We start from the raw sequence: 23,184 nt of genomic DNA, 5'->3' as shown, positions 1-23,184 counted from the left end.
TGTAGTCCCAGCTACTCTGGAGGCTGAGGCAGGAGAATGGCGTGAACCTGGGAGGCGGAGCTTGCAGTGAGCCGAGATCGCGCCACTGCACTCCAGCCTGGGCGACAGAGCGAGACTCCGTCTCAAAAAAAAAAAAAAAAAAGTTTTACTCAGTGGTCAAAAACTGAAAGCTTTTTGTTTAAAATCAGGAACAACTGCAAGGATGCCCTCTTTCACTACTTCTCTTCCACACAGTATTGGGAGTTCTAGTTGGAGCAGTTAGGCAAGAGAAAGAAATAAAGGGCACCCAGGCTGGAAAGGAAGAAAGACATTTTATATATGTGTGTGTGTATATATATATATTTGTTTGGTTTGTTGGTTTTGTTTTTGTTTTTGTTTTGAGACAGGTTCTTAACCTTATTACTCAGGCTGGAGTGCAGTGGCGCAGTCTTGGCTCACTGCAGCTTTGACCTCCCAGAATCAAGCAGTCCTCCCACCTCAGTGTCCCGTGTAGCTGGGACTGCAGGTTCATGCCACCATGTGTGGCTAATTTATGTATTTTTTTTGTAGAGATGAGGTTTCACCATGTTTCCCAGGCTAGTCTCTAACTCCTGAGCTCAAGCGATCTACTCACCTTGGCCTCCCAAAGTTCTGGGATCACAGGCATGAGTGACTGCACCCACTGGAAGGAATTAATTTCTGTTTACAGTTGAGATGATCTCATATGTAGAAAACCCTAAAGATCCCACCAAAAAAAAAAAAAAGAACTCTTGGAACTAAGAAATAAATTCAGCACAGTAGCAGGATACAAAGTGAACACACTAAAATCAATTGCATTTTTATACACTAGCAATGAACAATCCCAAAAGAAAATGAAGGAAGCAATTTCATTTATAATAGAATCAAAAAGAATAAAATACTTAGGAATAAACTAAGGAGGAGAAAGACTTGTACACTGAAAACTAAAATAGTGCTGAAAGAAATCAAAGAAGGTACAAATAGAAAAACATTCTATCTTAATTAATGGATTAGAAAACCTAATATTGTTAAGATGTTACTACTACCTAAAACAATCCCAGATTTAATGCAATCCCTATAATCATGAATCCAATAAGCAGTCATCATCCAGGATATATGGAGAACTCCTGAAATTCAACAACAGAACAACCAAACAGCCCTATTCAAAAATGTGGAAAGAACTTGAATAGACATTTCTCCAGGGAAGATATACAAATGGCTAATAAGCATGTGAAAAGATACTGACCATCATTAACCATCAGGAAAATGCAAATCTAGACCGTAATAAAATACCACCTAACACCTATTAGAAAGGCTACTATCAAAAGAAACCCAGAGAATAACAAGTGTTGGTGAGATGTGGAGAAATTGGAACCTTTGTGCGCTGTTGGTAGAAATGTGAAATGGTATAGCTGCTGTGGAAACAGTTCCTCAAAACCTTAAACGTAAAATTACCATGTGATCCAGAAATCCCACTTCTGCGTGCATACCTGAAAGAATTGAAAGCCAGGACTTGAGCAGATATTTGCACACCCACATTCTTAGCAGCATTTTTTACAATAGCTACAAGGTGAAAGCCGCCCAAGTCTGTGTGGGCCGATGGATGGATAAGCAGAATGTGGCCTATATGCCTGTATGCCTTAAAAACATGGGACTCCTGCTCCGGCTGCCACATGCTGGACCTTGAGGACCTTATGCTGAAGGAAACAAGCCAGACACAAAGGGACAGCGTCTGCATAATTCCACTTGTGTGAGGTGCCCGGGGGAGTCAAACTCAGACACAGAAGCAGAATGGTGGTTGCCAGGGCCTGGGGGCAGCAGGAACCGGGAGTTAGTGTTTAATGGGGGAAGGGTGTTCATTTTGCAAGTTGAAAAATGTTCTGGAGATGGCTGGTGGTGATGGTTGCACGTTACGGACGTGTTTAGTACCACCGAGTTATACACTTAAAAATGATTATAAGGGTAGATTTTTTGGGTATTAATTTATTTATTTTGAGACGGAGTCTCTGTCGTCCAGGTTGGAGTGCAATGGTGTGATCTTAGCTCACTGCAACCTCCGCCTCCTGGATTCAAGCAATTCTCCTGCCTCAGCCTCCCGAGTAGCTGGGATTATAGGCACATGCCACCAAGCCTGACTAATTTTTATATTTTTAGCAGAGACAAGGTTTCCACCTTGTTGGCCAGGCTGGTCTAAAACTCCTGACCTCAAGTGGTCCACCTGCCTCAGCCTCCGAAAGTGCTAGGATTACAGATGTGAGCCACCATGCCCAGCCAAATTTTTGTGTATTTTAATACAGTGTTTTACATTGGGAAAAAAAAAGAAATTGAAGAGCTGCCAGCTACCATGCATAGCATAGTAAAAATGGACTTCCTTCCCCCCACACCCCCCATAGGGTCTCGCTGTGTCCCCCGGGCTGTGGTTCAAAAGTGGGCTTCTCTTGTCTTTCATGCTCGTTCTTCCTTGAGCTTGTTCAGGGCTTCCTGCTCCACGTGGGGCCTCACAACACAATGTGTGTGGTGCCCAGTGAGTACTGTGCACTCAGAACAACACGTGGTGTCTAGCAGCTCAGAGTTGTGTGCTTTTTTTGATCCTTTACTAAAGATCATTTTATTAAAGTGATCATTGAGTTTCCAAAGTATTTAAATATAATGAATGTTGGTACCAAGTTACCTTTATTTCAGAAAGTTGGTACCAAGTTACCTTATTTCAGAAAGAAGCATAGACTTTCTTTAATCTAATATGGAAAAATCTGCCTCTTTAAAATATTTGGTGCTAGGGCAAACACCATTGTCATCAGTGGAATAAAAGAGGACACCCACGTATGTCTCGGGTCAGGCTGTGCCCCAGGAGGACGGTCCACCTCCAGGAGGGTGGCCCACTGGGCGGGTACCAGGCTTCATGAGGGTCGGAGCCTTGTGCGCTTGTCCAGTGTCCCCAGCACCGAGCAAGTTTGAGTCCGTCAGTCAGTGGACGCCATTCTGAAGGTGCAGTCTGGTTTCATGGTTAGCTCCCATAACGTGTGCCAAGTGTCCTGCTCAGATTTATGTCTCTGAACAAATACGCATTCTGCTTTGTAGTGAGTTCCAGACAAACACTTTAACTAAATTGGCAGGCAGTAGAGATGGGGAGGGAATAATTGAAAAGTATTAGAAAATAAAATGATCAAGGCCGGGTGCAGTGGCTCATGCCTGTTAATTCCAGCAGTTTGGGAGGCGGAGGCGGGTGGACCCCTTGAGGTTGGGAATTCGAGACCAGCCTGGCCAACATGGTGGAACCCCATCTCTACTAAAAGTACAAAAATGAGCCAGGTATGGTGGCGCACACCTGTAATCCCAGGTACTTGGGAGGCTGAAGCAGGAGAATGGCCTGAACCAGATAGCGGCTGTTGCAATGAGTCACCATCGCGCCACTGCCCTCCAGCCTGGCCAGCAAAGCAAGACTCCATCTCAAAAAAAAAAAAAGAAAAGAAAATGATCAAGTCATAGAATGAAGAAAAGGAAAGTTTTTTTATAGTTTTGTAACAGGTTATTGGTGATTTTACCAACTAGGTAGAGAGTAGCTCTCAATGAGAAGAATCTGTAGGCCTTGGCGTTAACACCAGGACAATAAATACTGGAAGAAACTTATTCCAGATTCCTTTCGTTACTATTTTGCTTATCTGCTTAGACATTCCCTTTCTAGCATTTATCAAACTTCCCCACAGACATTGTCAGGTCGGAGTGTGACATCCTGCCTCCAGGAGCCGAGGGTCGGGGCAGGTCCTACACTAACCCACGCAAAAAGTGTTTGACATTTCATGTTTATATTAAGAATAGATGCATATCTTGCCTTATAGCGTTATGTTTGTTTCATATTAATATCTGAAATGACTTACTTATTGAGCAAAATTGAGGCCCCAAACAGATGCACTGTTTCTAGTCTTTGGTGTCATAGAGGCCTAGGGCACTAAGAGATTTTTCATGATTGGGAAGCAAGATGTGAAATTTATTTGTGTGAAATAAAATTAAACTTTTTAATGTTTTAAACATCAGATTTATAAGGTAAAGAAAACTACATTGCATCAAAAGTCTGCTTCAGAAGTTGCAGTTTGTTATTTACATCTTCTTTTGAACATCGACATTTCTATTTAGTTAAGATTTTTATATGTAAGACCAACAACAACCACAACCATTGATTGATTGATTGATTGATTGATTGGGAGTATTCCTCCCAAGGTCAGAGCAGTATTGGATCTGATAACAGCCTGAAGACCTGGAGCGGTAAAATACTGTAATCTGATGGGCCGTATTTTACTATTTTTACCTACAATCTATTTGCTTGCTTTACTATCATTTTATTCAGATTATACATCTTGCAGGCCTATAGTGATGAAGAGAGTAGTTCATTTCACTCACATTATGTAATGCAGAATTTTTTCTTTGTTAGTTTTGTAGGAAATTGTGAGATTGATTTGGAGATCAAACGATATTTTTGTAGAGCTGGTGTGAAAAGTATCCAGGTAAGTTTTTTGGTTTTTGTTTTAATTTTACAGTTTTCTAAAGTTCTCTAAGCTGTATTCAGAAAGAAAATTAGGAAGTTTTTCTAGCTTGGAATTGTTTTGACGTTCAGTTTTTAACTGTAGGTCATAGTTGAGAGAAATAAGAAGTCAAGTGCTCAAAAGTTACTAAGATGCGCAAGCAAACTCCTTAAGTGGCCCAGGAGAATTGTCTTCTGTTACATGTTTTGGTTTCCTGTTTGAGTTTAGATTCATGGCACCATGCGGGTGATGCTGGAGCCGTTGATCGGAGACATGCCCTTAGTTGGAGCTTTGTCTGTCTTCTTCCTTAGGAAACCAGTAAGTCAATATTTATTTCATTTTTATTTTCCCATTCGGTGACGAAAATACATACCCGTAGAAGAATGTATAAAGTGGAGAAACAAAATTTTATCAACTTGCTGCTGTCCCTTTCTGTTGCATGAATCTTGTGGGAGTTTTTTGTATTTCTTTGTGCCTTAACTGAGAGCTTATCTCCTGATAAACAGCTCTCTTTCCTGATTATAAAAATGTTACAAAAATTTGAAAACGTGGACTTCTTCAGAAGTGTAGGTCTTGAGCTCACATTTTATTCACCACCTCACTGAATATGATTTATAGATATTTGCTCATTTAATCCTCATAACTCTATAGCTAAATATTAACGTTGTTTTCTTTTACTCTTCAGAAACTGAGATTGTGAAAGTCTTATTTTTCCAAGTCACACAACTAATAAGAGGCTGGATACAGATCCAGTTTAGTCTGATACAGTGCTCATGTTCCTGAACACTTTGTTGAGAAGACTAACCTGTAAACCTCCCTTTTCTCCCCTCCAGAGATAAGGGCTACCGTCCCTTGCATGCACCTCCTTCCTCATTTGGGGTGTGTTTAATGAACTGTACATACAGTTTCATATACAGGTTGAATATTATTGGAGATGTTTAGGACCAGATGTGTTTCAGGTTTTGTAGTATTTGCGTTAGATTCCAGTGAGTATTTCCTTTGAGCATGATGCTAGTACTCAAAAAGTTTCTGATATTGAAGCATTTTGGATTTTTAGATTAGGGACGCTGAACGTATACTGTGTTTTTTTTTTTTTTTTAAGTTAATACTATTTTAATGCTATTTATTATTTGTTAATAAATACTATTTGTTATTTCCCACAAAACCAAGACAACAGAACTGTTACTCCTGCCAAACAGACTCCTTCCTCCTTCACTGGGCTCCTGTAGCCTCTGGCCAGCGTCTCCCTTTGCTGCCCTCTGTGTTCATTGTGGTCTGGGTCACCTTCTCCAGGTGCACACTGCCCATATGGTTGTCTGTACCAACCCACACCTCACTACTACCTGTCTGTGCCTTTTCCTTTGCCACAGAAGGCTCTCTTCGCCCCTTTTGTTTCACTTACTTTCAGCAATTTCTGCACAGTTATTGTTAGCTCTTTGAAAGCAAGGATCATAACTGTCTCCTTAGAGTTTGGTAAATGAATGATGCAAGATGTGTCATTGATGAGTCCTGCATGTAGGTACCTTCGACATCATATGTAATTTAAAGTAGGAATGTTAATTCATATAATTTGATTCAAATAACTTACTAAAAATTGTTATTTGGCTTTTAAAATATGGGTTTATCTACACCTGTCAAAAACTAGTTTACTACAGGTTGTACTTTTTCTGTATAAAAACAAAAGAATTAAGTGTCATCACTTTCTGTTATGAATAAAATAATCGTTCTGATTTTCTTATTACTGAAATAAATGGGCTTATTTTGAATCGATTTTAAGTACATGAAACATGGGAACAACCAAAAACTCCTAGGTCCTCTCTGTCAAATTTTACTGTTAAAATTACATTTTACTATTCAGGAAGTTAAGAGATTCATAAGATTTAAAATTCATGCTTGTTTGTTTTTTTTCACGTACCAGTTATTAAAGGTCCAGTATGTTTAAGAAACCAGCTTCATCAGTGACCAAAAAAACCTCAGTAATCTTAACTGCTAAGTATTTTTAACTTACCCATCTGTAGCCAGGGACATTTTTGATAATTTAGAGAAAGACCTTTTTAAAAAGTGGCAGAATGTAACAAAATCCAAATCTTTAAATCTTCTTCAAAATTTAATAGTGCTCTTACTTAGTTTGGATCTTCCATAGATGACTTTACTTTTAAAATAACGTATTAACTTCCAAATGAAATTTAGTGCTCAGAAAAGAAGGACAGGGCTGAAAAGTGCAGAATCACTCACTTCCTTATATGGTGAATGAAGTCGTCAAACGTGTGCTTCAGTGAAAAGGAAATTTTTCAGTTTCTTTTACTGGAAAATATGAGAACAGGGTTTTCTGCTGGCTGCCAAGAAATTCCTCCTCATCCTGGTGAAAGATATTTCCAGAAGGGTTTTTATTTTGTGGTTTTTTAAATTTCTTTTTACTGTTTGGATGATTTAGAAACCCTTACGAAACCTTTATACATTTTTCTACTTGTTGGCTTGCTTAGTTTTATATAATGTAGAACTTGTTGAAGGAAAAAAACCCTAAACATTGCTGAAGGGACGAAGTTGGAGTGTAGGTGAAGAAGGCAGCACAGTGCCATGGTTGAGTGACAGACGTGTGTTGGACAACCTGGTTTTCCGCTCTTAGTTCTTCCTCTTACTGTAGCCTTCGAACAGCTTATTTCTCTAAGCCTCAGTTTTCACATCTGTAACATGGAGATGACAGTAATACCTACTTCACACAATTAAATCTGAAAATTAAATGTCAATGAATGTAAGCTGCTTAGTACAATACCTAACACATAGTAACCTTCAGATTTTAAGAAATTAAATATTTCTCCTACATGTAGGTTTAGTCCTGACACTGGAGGCGATTTTTTTTTTTTTTTTTTTTTTTTTGAGACGGAGTTTCACTCTTGTCGCGGAGCCTGGAGTGTAATGATGCAAGCTCGGCTCACTGCACCCTCCGCCTCCCAGGTTCAAGTGATTCTCCTGCCTCAGCCTCCTGAGTAGCTGAGATTACAGACGCCCACCACCACACCTGGCTAATTTTTTTGTATTTTTGGTAGAGACAGGGTTTCGCCATGTCGGCCAGGGTGGTCTTGAACTCATGACCTCAGGTGATCCACCCACCTTGGCCTTCCAGAGTGCAGGATTACAGGCGTGAGCCACCGCACCCGGCCACTAGAGGTGAATTATTGGTAAGGAGAAAAGCTTGGATAAATGTTCTGATAGGAACTGGAACAATTGGTGTTTGCCATTGGCTGTGCACGGGGAAGCACTCTCACTGGGTAGTTGTTAGGCAGCATAGTATTAGGGGTGTTTCAGAGCCCTTAGTCTTGTTTAGATTTATCCCTCGAGTAGAGGGGATCCAGGAGGTCTTTCCCAAAACTTCCCTTAGAAATGGTCCTAGGCTTACCCCAAACATGTTCATCCACCCACATTCGGGGTCTTCAAGCCCAATGCGGAGGTGCCGGCTGCTGGTATCTTTTGAAGCATAGATTCCGTTTCTTCCTCTGTAAAATGGAAACAGTGTCTTCTGTTATGAGAAGAAATTGAATCCTATTAGCCAAGGACTCCAGAAATTGATGTGCTTTAAGCAAATGGGGATTAAAAAGGAGAGGTATTTATTTAAAAAATAAAAATAGCATATATTGGTGTCTCATGACATGTGTACAGGGGACTGCAGTTGAGTCTCAGGAACAGAATGGAACCAGGAATTTGAAAGTCTTCGTGACTGTCTCCACCTCTGCTCGCTCTCCTCTTCCTCTGAGACTAGCTTCATCTGGTAATGCAGTCCGCGTGTGGAATAGCATGCCTGCCAGCACTTAGAGAAAGCATTGAGTCTTACTGCATCCTCGGCCTCTCCGTCCTCTTCCCTCCCCGTTCCAGCTGGGTCAAATACCGACCCCTGGACCAACTGTGGGTGGGAGGGTTGCAGTGTTTGAACAGGGCTCCCTGAAGCCCATTCTTACAGCCTTGCAAATGAGGCTGCAGTGAGTTCCAGAGTCAGGGCCACAGGCACATCCACAGACTCAGACCACACATTCGTAACTGGGAGTTTTTGCAGTATTTATCCTGCTGTTTTCTCCGACTTTCTGGGATCTGACTTTCTGGGTTTGATGTTTGTATTATTTTGGACAGTCTTGCCCACCCCCAGTAGAGGGGGTACAGAGGAGCTTCCTGTTGTCCTGGTCCATCCTGGGTCTTGGGGCCAGAGCTCTCCCAGAGACCCCGCCCCTTCCTCCCTGTGCCTTGTGTCTTTGGCGGGTCTTTTGCAGGACAGAGCCTGCACCTGCCCCAGCAATACAGGGTCTGTACTGGCCTGGGACATTGTCCTACCACGTCCTTAAGCGACCTCTCCCCAGCTGCAGTGGGTCCTCAAGGTGCTTCTCTCCCCCATGGCTTCTGTCCCTTAAGGTGGAAGGTGGGGTGGGGCTTGCTTTGTGCCCTTCTATGGTGGCAGCTGCCTCCTTCCGGGCTCCTCCCCATGGGAAGTGTCCTCCCTGAGGCTGTCTTTGCACACCGGGCATGCAGGTGCCACCACGTGATGTGCACACCTCTGTGGTTCTCTGGCTCACCCACACTTGGCCTGTGGCCTTTCATTAAGATCTGGCTGGAGTCATCTCACTTGTTTTGGGGGGAACTCGTCCTCCTTCAAGTTCAGCTCACTCCTGCCTCTCCTCCCTTGGAGCTGCCTGGAGGGAGGGATTTCAGGCTGGCTGGTGGCTCAGGATGTCAGCTCTCCCGTGTGGTCAAGAACGAAGCTCTCAGAAGTCTTGGGACTTACAAACATAAGAAAAACATTTTTGAACTTTACTGACAGCCCAGATCTGCTAAATAAAAAACTGGAGAAAGGTGGGAGCCCTGAGTTTATATTTCCAACAGACTTTCCAGCTGATTCTTGTTCTGAACTGTGGAGTTGGATGCAGCCAGGACGCCAGGCATACAGCACGTGGTCAGGTGCCCAGCGGCTGCCCTGGAACTGTAAACATTACCACACCCATGACAACGGATACAGAACGTGGAGAGAAAGGGGCGCCTGTGCTGTTCATGAAATACGTGGATACATCTGTATCGTTCCAGTTGAAACCTGACATTGCTTTCTGATCATGGACCACGGCGGTACACGTTCTGCTTCTCATAGAAGAGTCACAACAGCTCAGAGGTGACTTCCTGTCCTTTGGCAATGCGTGTTCCACTGGCTTTTCAGTTTCCTGAAATAGCTCAGTCCTCCAGAGGCGGAGGCTCTCAGCATCCTGAGGCACGTGTCGGTGGGGAAGGAGGGGCACGCTAATTTTAGTTGCTTTTCCAAAGGCTCCTTCTAAAGCCACGCCTGTATGGGGCCCTGCTGGTGGCTTCTCCATGATGCCCTCGTGTGGACCTCAGACCGGGCTTCGGAGCCTCCCTGTCTCACACACCCATTTTGCCCTTCCCACACGCTTGTTCTCTCTCACACTTGTTCTCACACTCACACTTGTTCTTTGACACTTGTCCGCACTTATTCTCACACGTGTTCTCACACGTTTTCATTCTCACACATTTGTCGTCTCGGACACACATTTTCACACTTGTTCTCACACATGCTTGAGCTTCCATACTCGTTCTCACACTTCTTGTTCTCATGCACATTTTCACACCCATTCTCACACTTGTTCTCACACTCGTTCTTTCATATGGTTTCCTTTGTTCTCACCTACTTATTTCACGTTCTCATTCTTTGTCATTCATTCTCACACAGGTGTGTGACAGAGAATGTTCTTTCATTCTCTCTTTGTTCTCACATTCGCACATTTTCTCATGCTTGCCGTTTCACTGACACTTGTTCTCGTTTCACTCCTCCTCACATTTTATTCTCACACACTCACGCTTGTTCTTTCACACTCATTCTCACATATTCTCATACTTTCAGCACTCAGATTTCACACCCACACTTTTTCTCAGTCGTTCTTTCACACTCCTCACACCTCACACTTTGTTCTCACACTTACACTTGTTCTCACTTGTTTTTTCACACTCACCTCTCACACTTCATTCTCACACTCGTTAGTTCACTCTCACACCTCGTTCTGTCACACTTGTTCACTCTCACATTTGTTCTTTCCCATGCACACTTCTCACCTTGTTCTGTCACACTGTTTCTCTCAGACTTGTTCTTTCACACACCTCTCACACTTCGTTTGCACACTCAGTTCACTCCTCGTTCTCAGTCACACTTGTTCACTCTCACACTTGTTCTTTCACACTCACACCTCGCATTTGTTCTCACTTGTTCTTTCATGCTCCTCACACCTCTCACACTTTGTTTTCACACGTTAGTTCACTCACACTTCTCACTCACTTGTTCTTTCACACACCTTTCACACCTCGTTCTCAGTCACACTTGTTCTCTCTCACACTTGTTTTCACTTGTTCTTTCACGCTCATACCTCTCACTTTGTTCTCACACTGGTTAGTTCACTCTCACACTTGTTCACTCTCACACTTGTTCTTTCACATACCTCACACTTTGTTCTCACACTCAGTTCACTCACACTTGTTCTCACTTGTTCTTTCACACTCACACCTCTCACACCTCGTTCTCAGTCACACTTGTTCTCTCTCACACTTGGTCTCACTTGTTCTTTCACGCTCACACCTCTCACTTTGTTCTCACACTCGTTAGTTCACTCTCATACTTCGTCCTCAGTCACACTTGTTCACTCTCACGCGTGTTCTTTCACGCTCCTCACACCTCTCACACTTTGTTCTTACACTCGTCTCACACTTGTTTTCGTACTTGTTCTCACATGTTTTGTCTCACACTCGTTCTCACACTTGCTTTTATGTTCTCACACACTCATTCTCACTTATTCTCACACTTATTTTCCCTCACGGTCATTCTCACATTAGTTCTCTGTCCCTGTTTCTCACACAGATTCGCACTTAGCCTCTCACACTCCTCCCACACACATTCTCATACACACGTGTGCTCCTTCTGTCTTCCCACTCTCTCCCTCCGTCATTCCAGCCTCTGGCTCTTGCTCCTTCACCCTTCCCCATGCCCAGAGACAGGCCTTTCAGTGCCTTCAACATGGGGACCCCTTTGCCTGGCACCTTCTTTCTTGCATTCAAATCTCTCTTCCTTTCAAAAACCAGCAGAGTCCTTTCCTTCCACAATTCCTGCTCCTCCCTCCCTGACGATTAGTTTCTCTGAACTTCAGCAGCACTTAAATGTATCTGTCTTTTCAACGAAGCCTACGCTGGCATGCTCCCCGTTGCCTGACAAGCTTATACTAAAACTGCCTTGTTTTGTGTTTTTCATACTCTGTCGTTGATAGTTAATATTCTTTTTGAGGCTCTGTTTTAGACAAAATAATAAAGTTGTTTTTCTGAAATGATTCTAAGATAAGTGGTCAGAAATAGTCTCTGTTTGTTTGGTTTATGTTTGGTCAGTTGTGCTTTGATTATAGACGGTTTCTCATCTGAGATTAAAGTGGAACGGAACTTCAAAAGTAAAAGGGTAAATGTTCACTGTGATGCTTACGTGGCACATGTGCTAGTCTTTGAGAGTGGCGAGAAAGATCTTAATTGCTCAAAGGGATTTCCAGGGGAGGAAGCCCTCAGGTAATGACTGCGGTCGCAGGCGATGGGCTTGGAGCCAGGCTCATGGCTTCTGTGCGTTGTCTGACTTAGTCCCCACAGGATGGGATTGTTCCCGTATTACTGGTGAGGAAAATAAAAGCCAGAGTATATTTAAAATGGAAACTTTTGTAGGGATGCCTCTGGTATTGAAATTTATTCTCTAAAATCTCCCAAATTGTAGTTTAAAGTTTAGAAACTTTGTTCTTGAATGGTCTCTTTTGTAGGTAGTCATTCTCAGTGACAGATTTGGAAATGGATATTTAGGGTGTCACAATAATGGGGTCTGGGGCCCCTATTGCCATTTAGTGGCAGAAACCAAGCTGGATGCTGACCATTTAAATGTCTTGTGCCTGTCGGTCTTGTGCAGCAGAGGACTGCCCCTCCCCACCCCAGGGCCAAGAACCGCCTGTTCAGAAGCTCTGCACAGCCTCTGTAAGCAAATACCCGAGTCAAGGTCGCTAGGTTTAGAAGCAAATATGAGCGGGGGCTGTCTGCCCGTCATTCCACGGAGAGAGACTTCGAAGCAAGTGAGAAGTCAGTGAGCAAGATGAGACACATCAGAGACAGGAGCAGGTTGGTCGGTTTAGAGCAGAAGGGGCCGCAGCGCCATCTGCACAGCCGTCCCTAAAAATCGATGTTTCTCCCACGTGGGTCCAGTGAAAAGATGAGGATTTCATTCTGTCCTTGGCTTATCTAGTTGTGAAAGGCAAAAAGTTACAGATAAGATTTCTTCCTCTAGGTCTTAGTTTTCTTTACTGTGAAACTAAAATAAATGATTTTCTCAGTTCTAGGACTAACTCTAAATTTGAAGACCCACTTTTTAACCTAGTTTTATATGTAATTTTCAAAATGTATGTCTATTTGGCTTCTTTTTTTCTTGAGATGGAGGCTTGCTGTGCTGCCCAGGTTGGAGTGCAGTGACTGTTCCCAGAAAGAATCGTAGAGTGGAGCGCACCACTGCAGCCTCACTCTCCTGGGCGCAGGCAGTCCTGGTGCCACCACACCTGGCTCTCTTGCTTTGTTTTTGAGCTTATTCCCATAGCCCTTTGTGCTCTTTGCTATAAATAGAAACTTCTTCCTATATTTGATGCCTTTGATCTTTTGTTTTGATAGTCAAGAAGCCATCTTTCAGGTTTCTAGATAGCCTTAAGGAAATTTTATCTAGATAGTTTGCCTACAAGAAGAGCATTAGTACTACCCATTTATGGAGGTTTTACTTGCCAACTTTGGGCGGTTTTTATCATTTACAATCTAGCAAAACGTTTATGTCAGTCTCCTCCCAGGCCTTTAAAGTCTTCATGTTAACAGGAGGCTAGCGGTTTTGTCAGCTGTAAAGTTACATCTTCTGTTCCTTCAAACAGAAACATACTTTTTAATCTAAACAAGTAGATACTTTTCTTGGGAGCATGCTAAAAAAATAATAATAAATTGTGGAGGCCAGCCAGTCACACGGTGTGGTGTCATTTTTCATAGCACCTTTATACACGATATAAAAAAGTAGGTTTCTTGCCTCAGCTGCGAACATGTTTCGGATCTGTGGTTCTGAATCTTGGTGAGGAAGAGCATTGCATCCCGCAAAAGCCTGATGAGTCAGTTAGCTGGAGAGACAGTGCCGTCATTCTGGGTTGCAGTTCTGGTGAAGTGAGTAGGATGTTAACACTGCTGATGGAAATGGTTTTCAGATTGCCATATGGAATAATAGTATGGAGCATGACATTTCAGGAATAGGAGGAGATTCTTTCATTATTTTCCTCCATCCACTTTGTACGTTTTTTTAATAGCCTGCAACTAGTTACATGTATCTTTTTTTTTTTTTTTTTTTTACATTTTTATCCCTAACACAATTAACTTGACTAAAGCTAGTGTCTGTTTCATGTAAATATATTAACAGGTCCAAAATCACCAACTAAAATTAGCTTTATACTGACTTTTTCTAAAGTCAGTCTTTGTCTCACGCAAATATTTTAACAAGTCCAAAAATACCACATAGCTACTTGGAACATATTAAAGTCTCATTATAACGTAAATTTCAAGTGTTCTACGTTACAGACTTCTCCTTGAAAGATAATGACATTGAAAAATGCTCTTAAGAGAATTGTTAATTCTGTTTCCCAAAACTTCCTGGATAAAACAATTGTACCTTAATGCTATTAAGACTATGCTAGGTGGTTTTTTCTTTAAGTAACAAGACTGACCTATAAAATATGACCGCGACATTTAAGATGAAAGTGTTCAGGGCACACCTCGCTTTATTGTCCTTTGCTTTATTGCACTTGGTAGACGCTGTGTTTTTACTAGTTGAAGGTTTACGGCAGCCCTGTGATAAAGAAGCCTGTCCGTGCCATGTGTTCGCTTCATGCCTCTGTGTCATGTTTTGGCAATTCTCGCAGTATTTCACATTTTTGCATTATTGTTATATCTGTGACTGTAATCTGTGGTCAGTGATCTTTATCGTTTCTAGTGTAATTATTTTGGGGCATCACAAACCATGTCCGTGTAAGAGAGCAGATTAGTCCATTCTCACACTGCTGTAAAGATACTACCTGAAATCGGGCAATTTATAAAGAAAGGAGGGTCAATTGACTTGAGGTTCTGCATGGCTGGGGAGGCCTCAGGAAACTTAGGGGAAGTGAGGCACATCTGACATGGTGGCAGGAGAGAGAGAGAGTGCAGGAGAAACAGCCACTTGTAGAACTATCAGAACTCGTGAGTCCTCCCTCACTATCATGATAATTGTATGGGAGAAACTGTGCCCATGCCAATCACCTCCTACCAAGTACCTCCCTCGGCACGTGGAGATTACAGTTCGACATGAGATTTGGGTAGGGACACAGAGCCAAACCATGTCAAACAGCCAAGTTAATTGGTAAATGTTGTATCTTCTGACTGCTCCAGTGACCGACTGTTCTCCTATCTCTCCCTCTCCTGGATCTCCCTATTCCCTGAGACACAACAATATTGAAGTTAGACCAGTTAACAACCCTGCGGTGGCCTTTATGTATTCAAGTGAAAGACAGTTGCACACCTCTCACTTTCAGTCAGAAGCTGGGTGGATCACCTGAGGTCAGGAGTTCAAGACCAGCCTGGTCAACATGGGAAAAGCCGTCTCTACTTAAAAAAAAAAAAAAAATTAGCTGGGCGTGGTAGTGTGTGCCTGTAGTCCCAGCTACTTGGGAGGCTGAAGCAGGATAATCACTTGAACCTGGGAGGCAGAGGTTGTAGTGAGCCAAGATGGCACCAATGCACTCCAGCCTGGGCAACAGAGCAAGACTCTGTCTCAAAAAAAAAAAAAAAAAAGCAACGAAGCTAAAAATGATTAAGCTTAGTGAAGAGGCCATGTTGAAAGCCAGCACAGGCTGAAAGCTAAGCCTCTTGTGCCAAACAGCCGAATTGTAAATGCAAAGGAAATGTTCTTGAAGGAAGATAAAAGTGCTGCTCCAGTGAACACACCAATGATAGAGAAATAGCCTTCTTGCTGATAGGGAGAAAGTTTTCGTGCCTGGAGAGATGATCAGCCCAGACATTATATTTCCTTAAGCCAGAGCCTAATCCACAGTGAAGTCCTAACTATCTTCACTTCGATGAAGACTGACAGAGGTGAGGAAGTCGCAGAAGAAAAGTTTGAAGAGGTTGGTGAGGTTCAAGGAAAGAAGACATCTCTGTAACATAAAAGTGCAAGGTAAAGTAGCAAGTTATCTAGAAGATCTAGCTAAGATCATTGATGAAGGTGGCTCCACTAAACAACAGATTTTCAATGTGTATTAAACATCTTCTGCTGGAAGAAGATGCCATCTGGAGCTTTTCCAGCTAGAGAGGAGAGGTCAGTGTCTGACTTCAAGGCTTCAAAGGACAAACTAACTGTCTTGTCACAGCTAATGCAGGTGGTGACTTTAAGTTGAAGTAAGCACTCATTTTCCATTCTAAAAAGCCTTAGGCCCTTAAGAATCATGCTGAATCTATGCTGCCTGTGCTCTATACCTGGAAAAACAAAGCCTGGATGACAGCACACATTTTTACACGCTGGTTTACCAAGTATTTTAAGCCCACTGTTGAGACCTGCTGCTCAGAAAAAAAAGAGTCCCTCAAAACATAACTGCTCACCAGCAGTGCACCTGATCACCCGGAGCTCTGATGCGGCTGCTCAAGGAGTTGAAGGCTGTTTTCTTGCCTGCTGACACCTCCTCCATTCTCCGGCTCAGGGATCAAGGAGAAATTTCAACTTTCAAGTCTTATTATTTAAGAAATACATTTTGTAAGATGATAGCTGCCACAGACAGTGATTCCTCTGATGGATCTGGGCAAAGTAAGTCGAAAACCTCCTGGAAAGGATTCACCATCCTAGATGCCATTGAAAACACCAGTGATTCGTGAGAAGAGACAAAATAGGAACATTAACAGGAGTTTGGAAGAAGTTGATTCCAACTCTCATGGATGACTTTGAGGGGTTCAGGACTTCAGTGGAAGAAGGAGGTGCAGGTGGAATGGAAATAGCGAGAGAACTGTAGTTAGAAGTGGAGCCTGAAGAGGGGACTGAATTGCTGCAGTCTCAGGATCAAAGTTTAAGGATGAGAAATTGCTTCTTATGACTAACAAAGAAAGTGGTTTCCTGAGATGGAATCTACTGGTGAAGATGCTGCAAACATTGTTGAAATGACAATAAGCGATTTAGAATATCACATAAATTTAGCTGATAAAGGAGTAGCAGGGTTTGAGAGGATGACTCCGATTTTGAAAGATGTTCTACTGTGGATAAAATGCTGTCAAACAGCATGGCATGCTACAGAGAAATCTTTTTTGAAAGGAAGAGTCAGTCAGTGCAGCAAACTTCACTGTTGTCTTATTTTAAGATGTCACAATCACCCTAACCTTCAGCAACCACCACCCTGGTCAGTCAGCAACCATCAACACTGAGGCAAAACCCTCTACCAGCCAGACTGTGACACACTGAAGGCTTAGGTGATCGTAAGCATTTTTTAGCAATAAAGTGTTTTAAAATAAAGGTATGTACATTTTTTAAAAGATACAATGCTATTGTGCACTTAATAGACTATAGTTTAAACATAACTTTTGTATGCCTTGGGAAACCAAAAAATGTGTGTGACTCACATGTTGCAATATTCCCTTTACTGCACTGCTCTAGAACCCAGCCCGCGATATCGCCGAGGCATGGCTGTGTAGGAAAAATTCTTTATTTCTTTATTAAATAGCATCTTTGAATTGTATTCTCTTTACTGTTCTTTTAACCACAGTGGCCTCATCTGATTTTATTTAGATGCTTACCTGCCACTTTCCTTGACACAGCCGCCCTTTCCTGAAGTTCACGTGGCTCCTGTGTATCTTGGCTCTGCGGATGGAGCAGTCACCATTGGGGGTCCTCTGATGGTGCACTGTGCAAGGTGCTTGCATTTGAACCTGAGTCAAGTGCAAGATTCTGTGCTGCATCTTTGATGTGTTCTTATTTCCTGAAGTAGATTTGTAATCAGGAGTAACAACCTTCAGAACTAAATGATAGAATCCTGTTACGATGCCCTCTTAAATCTTAGTTTCCTCATAACAGGTATTTTTGCATGACCAGAATATTTTGTTGTGGCAGGGCGTTCCTGTTCCTTTTTAAGTTCTGTGAGAGAAAAGAGAAAGGAAAATGAGCTCTTCAATCAGTGTTTATAAATACATTCATATGATTTAGATGTAGAGGTTTAGCCAGGTGGTTCAATGGGTGGACTAGGGAAAAACATTTATTTTAAGGGGGAAGTAAAGTATAGGTTGATACTGATGTTTGCAATCCAGTTTGAAGATTGGTTGCCTGTTTTTTCCTTCCTAATTTTTATATTTATATCTCTTTTCTGTTACTCTGAGAAATCTTAGCCTTTCAGGATCTTAAAAATTTTTGGTTTTTTTTTTTTTTTGGTTTTGTTCTATCTATAAGAATCTTGACTCTTCCACTTTATATTTGCTTGCAAGCAAAAGGAATTCAAGCAGTTTTGTTACTCAGCTATATATGTGACTGAGATCATGCAATTTCACTTGGAATTTCTTCTACAAATATGGAGCACAAGTAATTTTATTATGTGCTGTTTTGTTAGGAAAAGCAGTATTTCTAATCAATAGTTTTTACCAACCAACATCTACTTAATGGAATGTTAGTTAACTGTGTGGGAATTATTCTAAGATAAACACAGATGTGGAATGGAGGGGTAGAGCACGGTCTGCTCTTTGGAAATACAAAGTAAAACAATGATGAAGCCCGTTATTTAACTGCCAGATGGGCTGGGTTTTAGTATTGTTTTTGGTGAGGTTTGTGAAAAGGACATCTGCATACACTTTGGGTGAGACTGTAAATGGGTACAGTATTTTTAGAGGGCAGGTAGGTACTATCTATCGACATTAAAAATGAATATGAGCCTTTGACCCCAAAATCTCACTTTTTGAATGCTAGTCTATATATGTATACAAGAACATATATGTAAAAAGGCATTCCCTGAATCATTATTTGTAATTACAATAAAGAGAAACTGTCAAAATTCTAAGTGTCTATCCACAGGAGAGTGGGTAAATAAATTATTTTATGATTTTACTAGCAAAAACTGTGACATTATCAAAAAACAAAAAGAGGCAGGTCTCCACATACTACCCAAGAAAGGTGTCCTTGATATATTACAAAGGATGAAGGGTGTGAGTCTGTGTTGTGTACTAACACGTTTTGTCCATGAAGAAACAAGTCTGTGTGCACCTGATTTGATAATTGGAAGTTGTTTGGAACTTAATGTTTTGCCCTTGTTTTAAAACAGCTTTTAGAAATTAACTGGACAGGACTGACGAATCTTCTGGATATCCCTGGATTGAAGTAAGTCTCATGTCTGGTCCCCGAGGCTTAGCGTTCGAGGGCGTGTTGTGCATTTTCGATGTCTTGACAATAGTGTGAGAATGGTTAAGACCTGTGTCTGCCAGGTGAATGGGTGCCTTCTCCACAGGCCGTCGTGGAAACAAGCAGAGGCACAGGGGCTTCCTTCTGCCCACAGGGAGCTGCTGGGAAGTGATGGGCCAGGGCAGGAGGGCTCTGGAGTGCCAGCTGAGCACTCAGTCTTCATTTGCTTTTGTTCACCACAAGGTGTCTTCCTGGCCTTGGCATTTTAGAAAAGTAGAGGCTTTTTAATATTTTGTAAACCAGTTTGCCAATTTTTTTTTTTTTTTTATATATCTTCTCAGAAACAATAAAGGAAACTTTAAAAGGAAATGCCTTCCAGGGTCTCTCCAGCCTATGGCTACCCCACCCTTTCCGCTTTTTTTTTTTTTTTTTAAAAAAAAAAAACCTTTATTCCATTCCTTTTTTTTTTTTTTTTTTTGAGACGGAGTCTCGCTCTGTGTCCCAGACTGGAGTGCAGTGGCCAGATCTCAGCTCACTGCAAGCTCCGCCTCCCGGGTTTACGCCGTTCTCCTGCCTCAGCCTCCCGAGTAGCTGGGACTACAGGCACCCGCCACCTCACCCGGCTAGTTTTTTGTATTTTTTTAGTAGAGACGGGGTTTCACCGTGTTAGCCAGGATGGTCTCGATCTCCTGACCTCGTGATCCACCCGTCTCGGCCTCCCAAAGTGCTGGGATTACAGGCTTGAGCCACCGCACCCGGCCTATTCCATTCCTTTTTGAAAGTGGTTGGGGACAGTGTGGACTTTGCCAGTACTCTTCAGTGTGAGAGGTGAGGAACTTGAAGTTCCATATCATTTCACTGGGAGTCCTTTCATTATTACACAGCGATCTAGTGTCTAAAACAGGAGAAAAATGTTCTGTAACAAGCATCTGAGGCCCTGGAGAGTGCATCCCTGCCCAGAGACAAGGAGTCATTCTAGTTACCATGCTTCTGTTACCTGAAACAGTGCATGGGGCCGTGGATGGCAGACCTGTTGGTCACCTCCAAATAGGAAGTTTCAAAATTACAGCCTCTAAATGCTTTTGCTGGTTTTACCGTTTTTTTTGAAAGTTAAAACACATCACCTTTGGGTTAAACTTATATGTTTCTAGTGGATATTTTCTAGTGTGATTTGTTTTTCCTAAAATAGTTTAGAAAATTATGAAACTTGGTTTCAGACTATTTTTTATTCCCGTATATTTGTTTATGCCTCTGAAATGGCCTTTCTAAAGAGTTTTGTTTCATTATTAGGGAAAAATTAGGACTTTAATTAATATCTGAAGCACAGTCATAATAAAAGTCCTTTTTAGGTGCTGTAGTTTACTGGATACAGAAAAATGCTGTGATCTTTAAAAGATCTGCGGAAAGAAAGCACAACTTTAAAAGATTGGTTAAAGAGTTCATTAAGATTCTGGTTGGAAGCAAACCTGACTCAAGTGGTCTTAAGTAGGTAAATAAGTAAGTTTCTTTTCTTTCCTTTTTTTTTTTTTTTTTTTTGAGATGGAATCTCTGTTGCCCAGGCTGGAGTGCAGTGATGCTATCTCAGCTCACTGCACCCTCCGCCTCCTGGGTTCAAGCAATTCTCCCTGCCTCAGCCTCCCAAATAGCTGGGATTACAGGCGCATGCTGCCACACCCAGCTAATTTTTGTATTTTTTTAGTAGAAATGGGGTTTCGCCATGTTGGTGAGGCTGGTCTTGAACTCCTGACCTCAGGTGATCCGCCCGCCTCGGCCTCTCAAAGTGCTGGGATTACAGGCATGAGCCACCACGCCTGGCCAGTAAATAATATTTTCAAAAAGCAGTTTATTCACTCTTCCAACAATGGGTGCCCACTGCCTGCTCTGAGCCGGTCGCAGCTGCTCGTGCATGGGACACGCCTGTGCTTGTTTCCTGCTCAGCAGCTGGAGTGCTGACGTGTCCTCTGAGGGGTTTCAGATGGAGTCATGTTGGCACCGTAAGGGCTCTCTCTCCAGTTCCTGACCCATGTAGAGTGGGCATGTCCCTCGTGGGCTGGTTTTCAGGCAGGCTCTTGGTGTGCCTGCAGCTATAAGCCTTTAGTGTGCGGATTTAGTCGCCTTTCCCCCTAGGTCCTGGCCTGACTTGTGTGTGCAAGGACCACCCTTGGACAGATTCCTGCAACTCCGATGGTCAGGTTTCGATCTCCAGGACATTCCTACAGAAGGCAAAGAAATGGATAACTTGTGTGAAAAAACTCCAGTGAATGGGGGTATCCCCCAAAGCAGAAACTTTCAGTAGAAGTGGGGGGAGTAGATACTATTTAGCCAAATGGAACAAACGTTCACACACATCAGTGTAGAAAAAAGTATTTGATTTTGCCTCCCTTCAGTATCACAGGAGTACTGAAATAAAACAGCATTATTGAGCATCTACTCTGTAAATAGCGTTGTATTAATACTGGCAACCTGAAAGGGCAAAGTCGAAGGATGTCTTCTGCCTCAGCAAGCCTGCAGTTTGGGGAAGTTGATCCCTGATTCATTTTATTTAAAAGTCATTCACACATACACACGTAAATACAGAGATACATACATGTATAGCTCCATTCTGTTTAATAATTTATATGTAGACTCTTTTTATACAGTAGTCATTTCTAGCAATTTTATTTTTATTTTTCTTTTTTTTAGAGAGAGATCTCACTATGTTTCTCAGACTGGCCTCAACCCCCTGGGCTCAAGGGCTCTTCCTGCCTCAACCTCCCAAGTAGCTGAACTATAGACTTGAACCACTGCTCCCGCTTCTCTCGTCGTCTTTGTAGATTTTATATATGTAATACAATGAACCACTGCACCCAGCTTCTCTTGTCTTTTATGCAAATTTTATATATGTAATACAAAAATATACTCATATATATAGAATTATGTCATTAAAAATATATCCTTATATAACAGATAAATACACATACACCGTTCAAAAAATAGGCTGCTGTATAAAAGGGAGATGTAAAAATATCTCTTCTGAGTTTATATATATAGGTATACATAATTTATACACAATCATGTAGATTTTATATAATACAATTATGTTTACATAAATGTTATGTACTGAAATTTAATAGGTATGTATGTAAAATTGGGGCTACTAGTTCTCACTGAGTCTATCAAATAAATCACAGCTATAGCAACTCTTAGGTTATAAAAGTGAATATTAAATAACTATGAGGCCAAATGCAGTGACTCACACCTGTAATCCCAGCACTTTGGGAGGCTGAGGCAGGTCGATCGCCTGAGGTCAGGAGTTTGAAACCAGCCTAGCCAACATGGTGAAGTCCTATCTCTACTAAAAATACAAAAATCAGCTGAGCATGGGCACACGCCTGTAATCCCAGCTACTCGGGAGGTGGAGGTTGCAATGAGCCAAGATCACGCCATTGCACTCCAGCCTGGGCAACAGAGTGAGACTCTGTCTCAAAAAAGAAAGAAATTTAAAAAATAAATAAATATGAACTTAACATAATGAAATCTTGTAGCAGTCTTTATAAAATGAGCATCCACATGCTGTATTGATTGATTACGGAAAGAAACCCCAGGGCTGTAGTGTAAGAACAACGCCTGAATTCACATGCTGTATTGATTGATTACGGAAAGAAACCCCAGGGCTGTAGTGTAAGAACAAAGCCTGAATTCACATGCTGTATTGATTGATTACAAAAAGAAACCCCAGGGCTGTAGTGTAAGAACAACGCCTGAGTTCCTTCACTGCACCGTGACTTTGGGCTGTCCCTGTTAAACATCTGCTGTGTTTTGATAAGCAGCTCTGAGCTGAGTGTTGAAGGTGTGAGAAGGGCGAAGATTATGGTGGAAACAAAATACAGGTGATGAGCAGTCGTGGTTCCAAAGGACACACAGGGAAATAGTGACTCCCAAGAAAGTAACCACTGCAGGAGATGCTTCTGTGAAGACCTAAGGGAGCAGCATCCACACCCTGACAGTTCGGGGGCGTGCGGGGCGTAGTGAGGTGAGGAGGCACAGCGAGGGGGCCCCCCCAGGGAGCTCTGTCAGCTGCTGTGGCCTCCGAGGCTGGGAGTCTGTGTGGGAGAAAGGTGGGTGGGTCCTGCCCCTGCGTGGTGAACACACAGCCATTGTCTGCTGGCTGAAGCCCTCCGAATCTCTGTGGGAGTATTAACTGTCTGAATAACTGAGCTGTCC

General features: G+C 42.3%; 1 protein-coding gene across 3 annotated transcripts in view; it reads left to right on the top strand.

The window, feature by feature from the left end:
* The window catches only part of ESYT2 (extended synaptotagmin 2), a 99,691-nt gene that overhangs the window by 37,595 nt on the left and 38,912 nt on the right, over window positions 1–23,184 (top strand). For all 3 annotated transcript variants that reach the window (XM_073009561.1, XM_073009562.1, XM_073009563.1), the window contains exons 5-7: window positions 4,424–4,496; window positions 4,743–4,832; window positions 18,905–18,960. In XM_073009561.1, the coding sequence (XP_072865662.1) occupies window positions 4,424–4,496; window positions 4,743–4,832; window positions 18,905–18,960 (219 nt within the window). The remainder of the gene's footprint in view (window positions 1–4,423; window positions 4,497–4,742; window positions 4,833–18,904; window positions 18,961–23,184) is intronic.

This window comes from Chlorocebus sabaeus, chromosome 21 (assembly GCF_047675955.1).
Source record: "Chlorocebus sabaeus isolate Y175 chromosome 21, mChlSab1.0.hap1, whole genome shotgun sequence".
Classification (NCBI taxonomy): Eukaryota; Metazoa; Chordata; class Mammalia; order Primates; family Cercopithecidae; genus Chlorocebus; species Chlorocebus sabaeus.
This window is presented reverse-complemented; position numbering and strand designations above follow the sequence as displayed.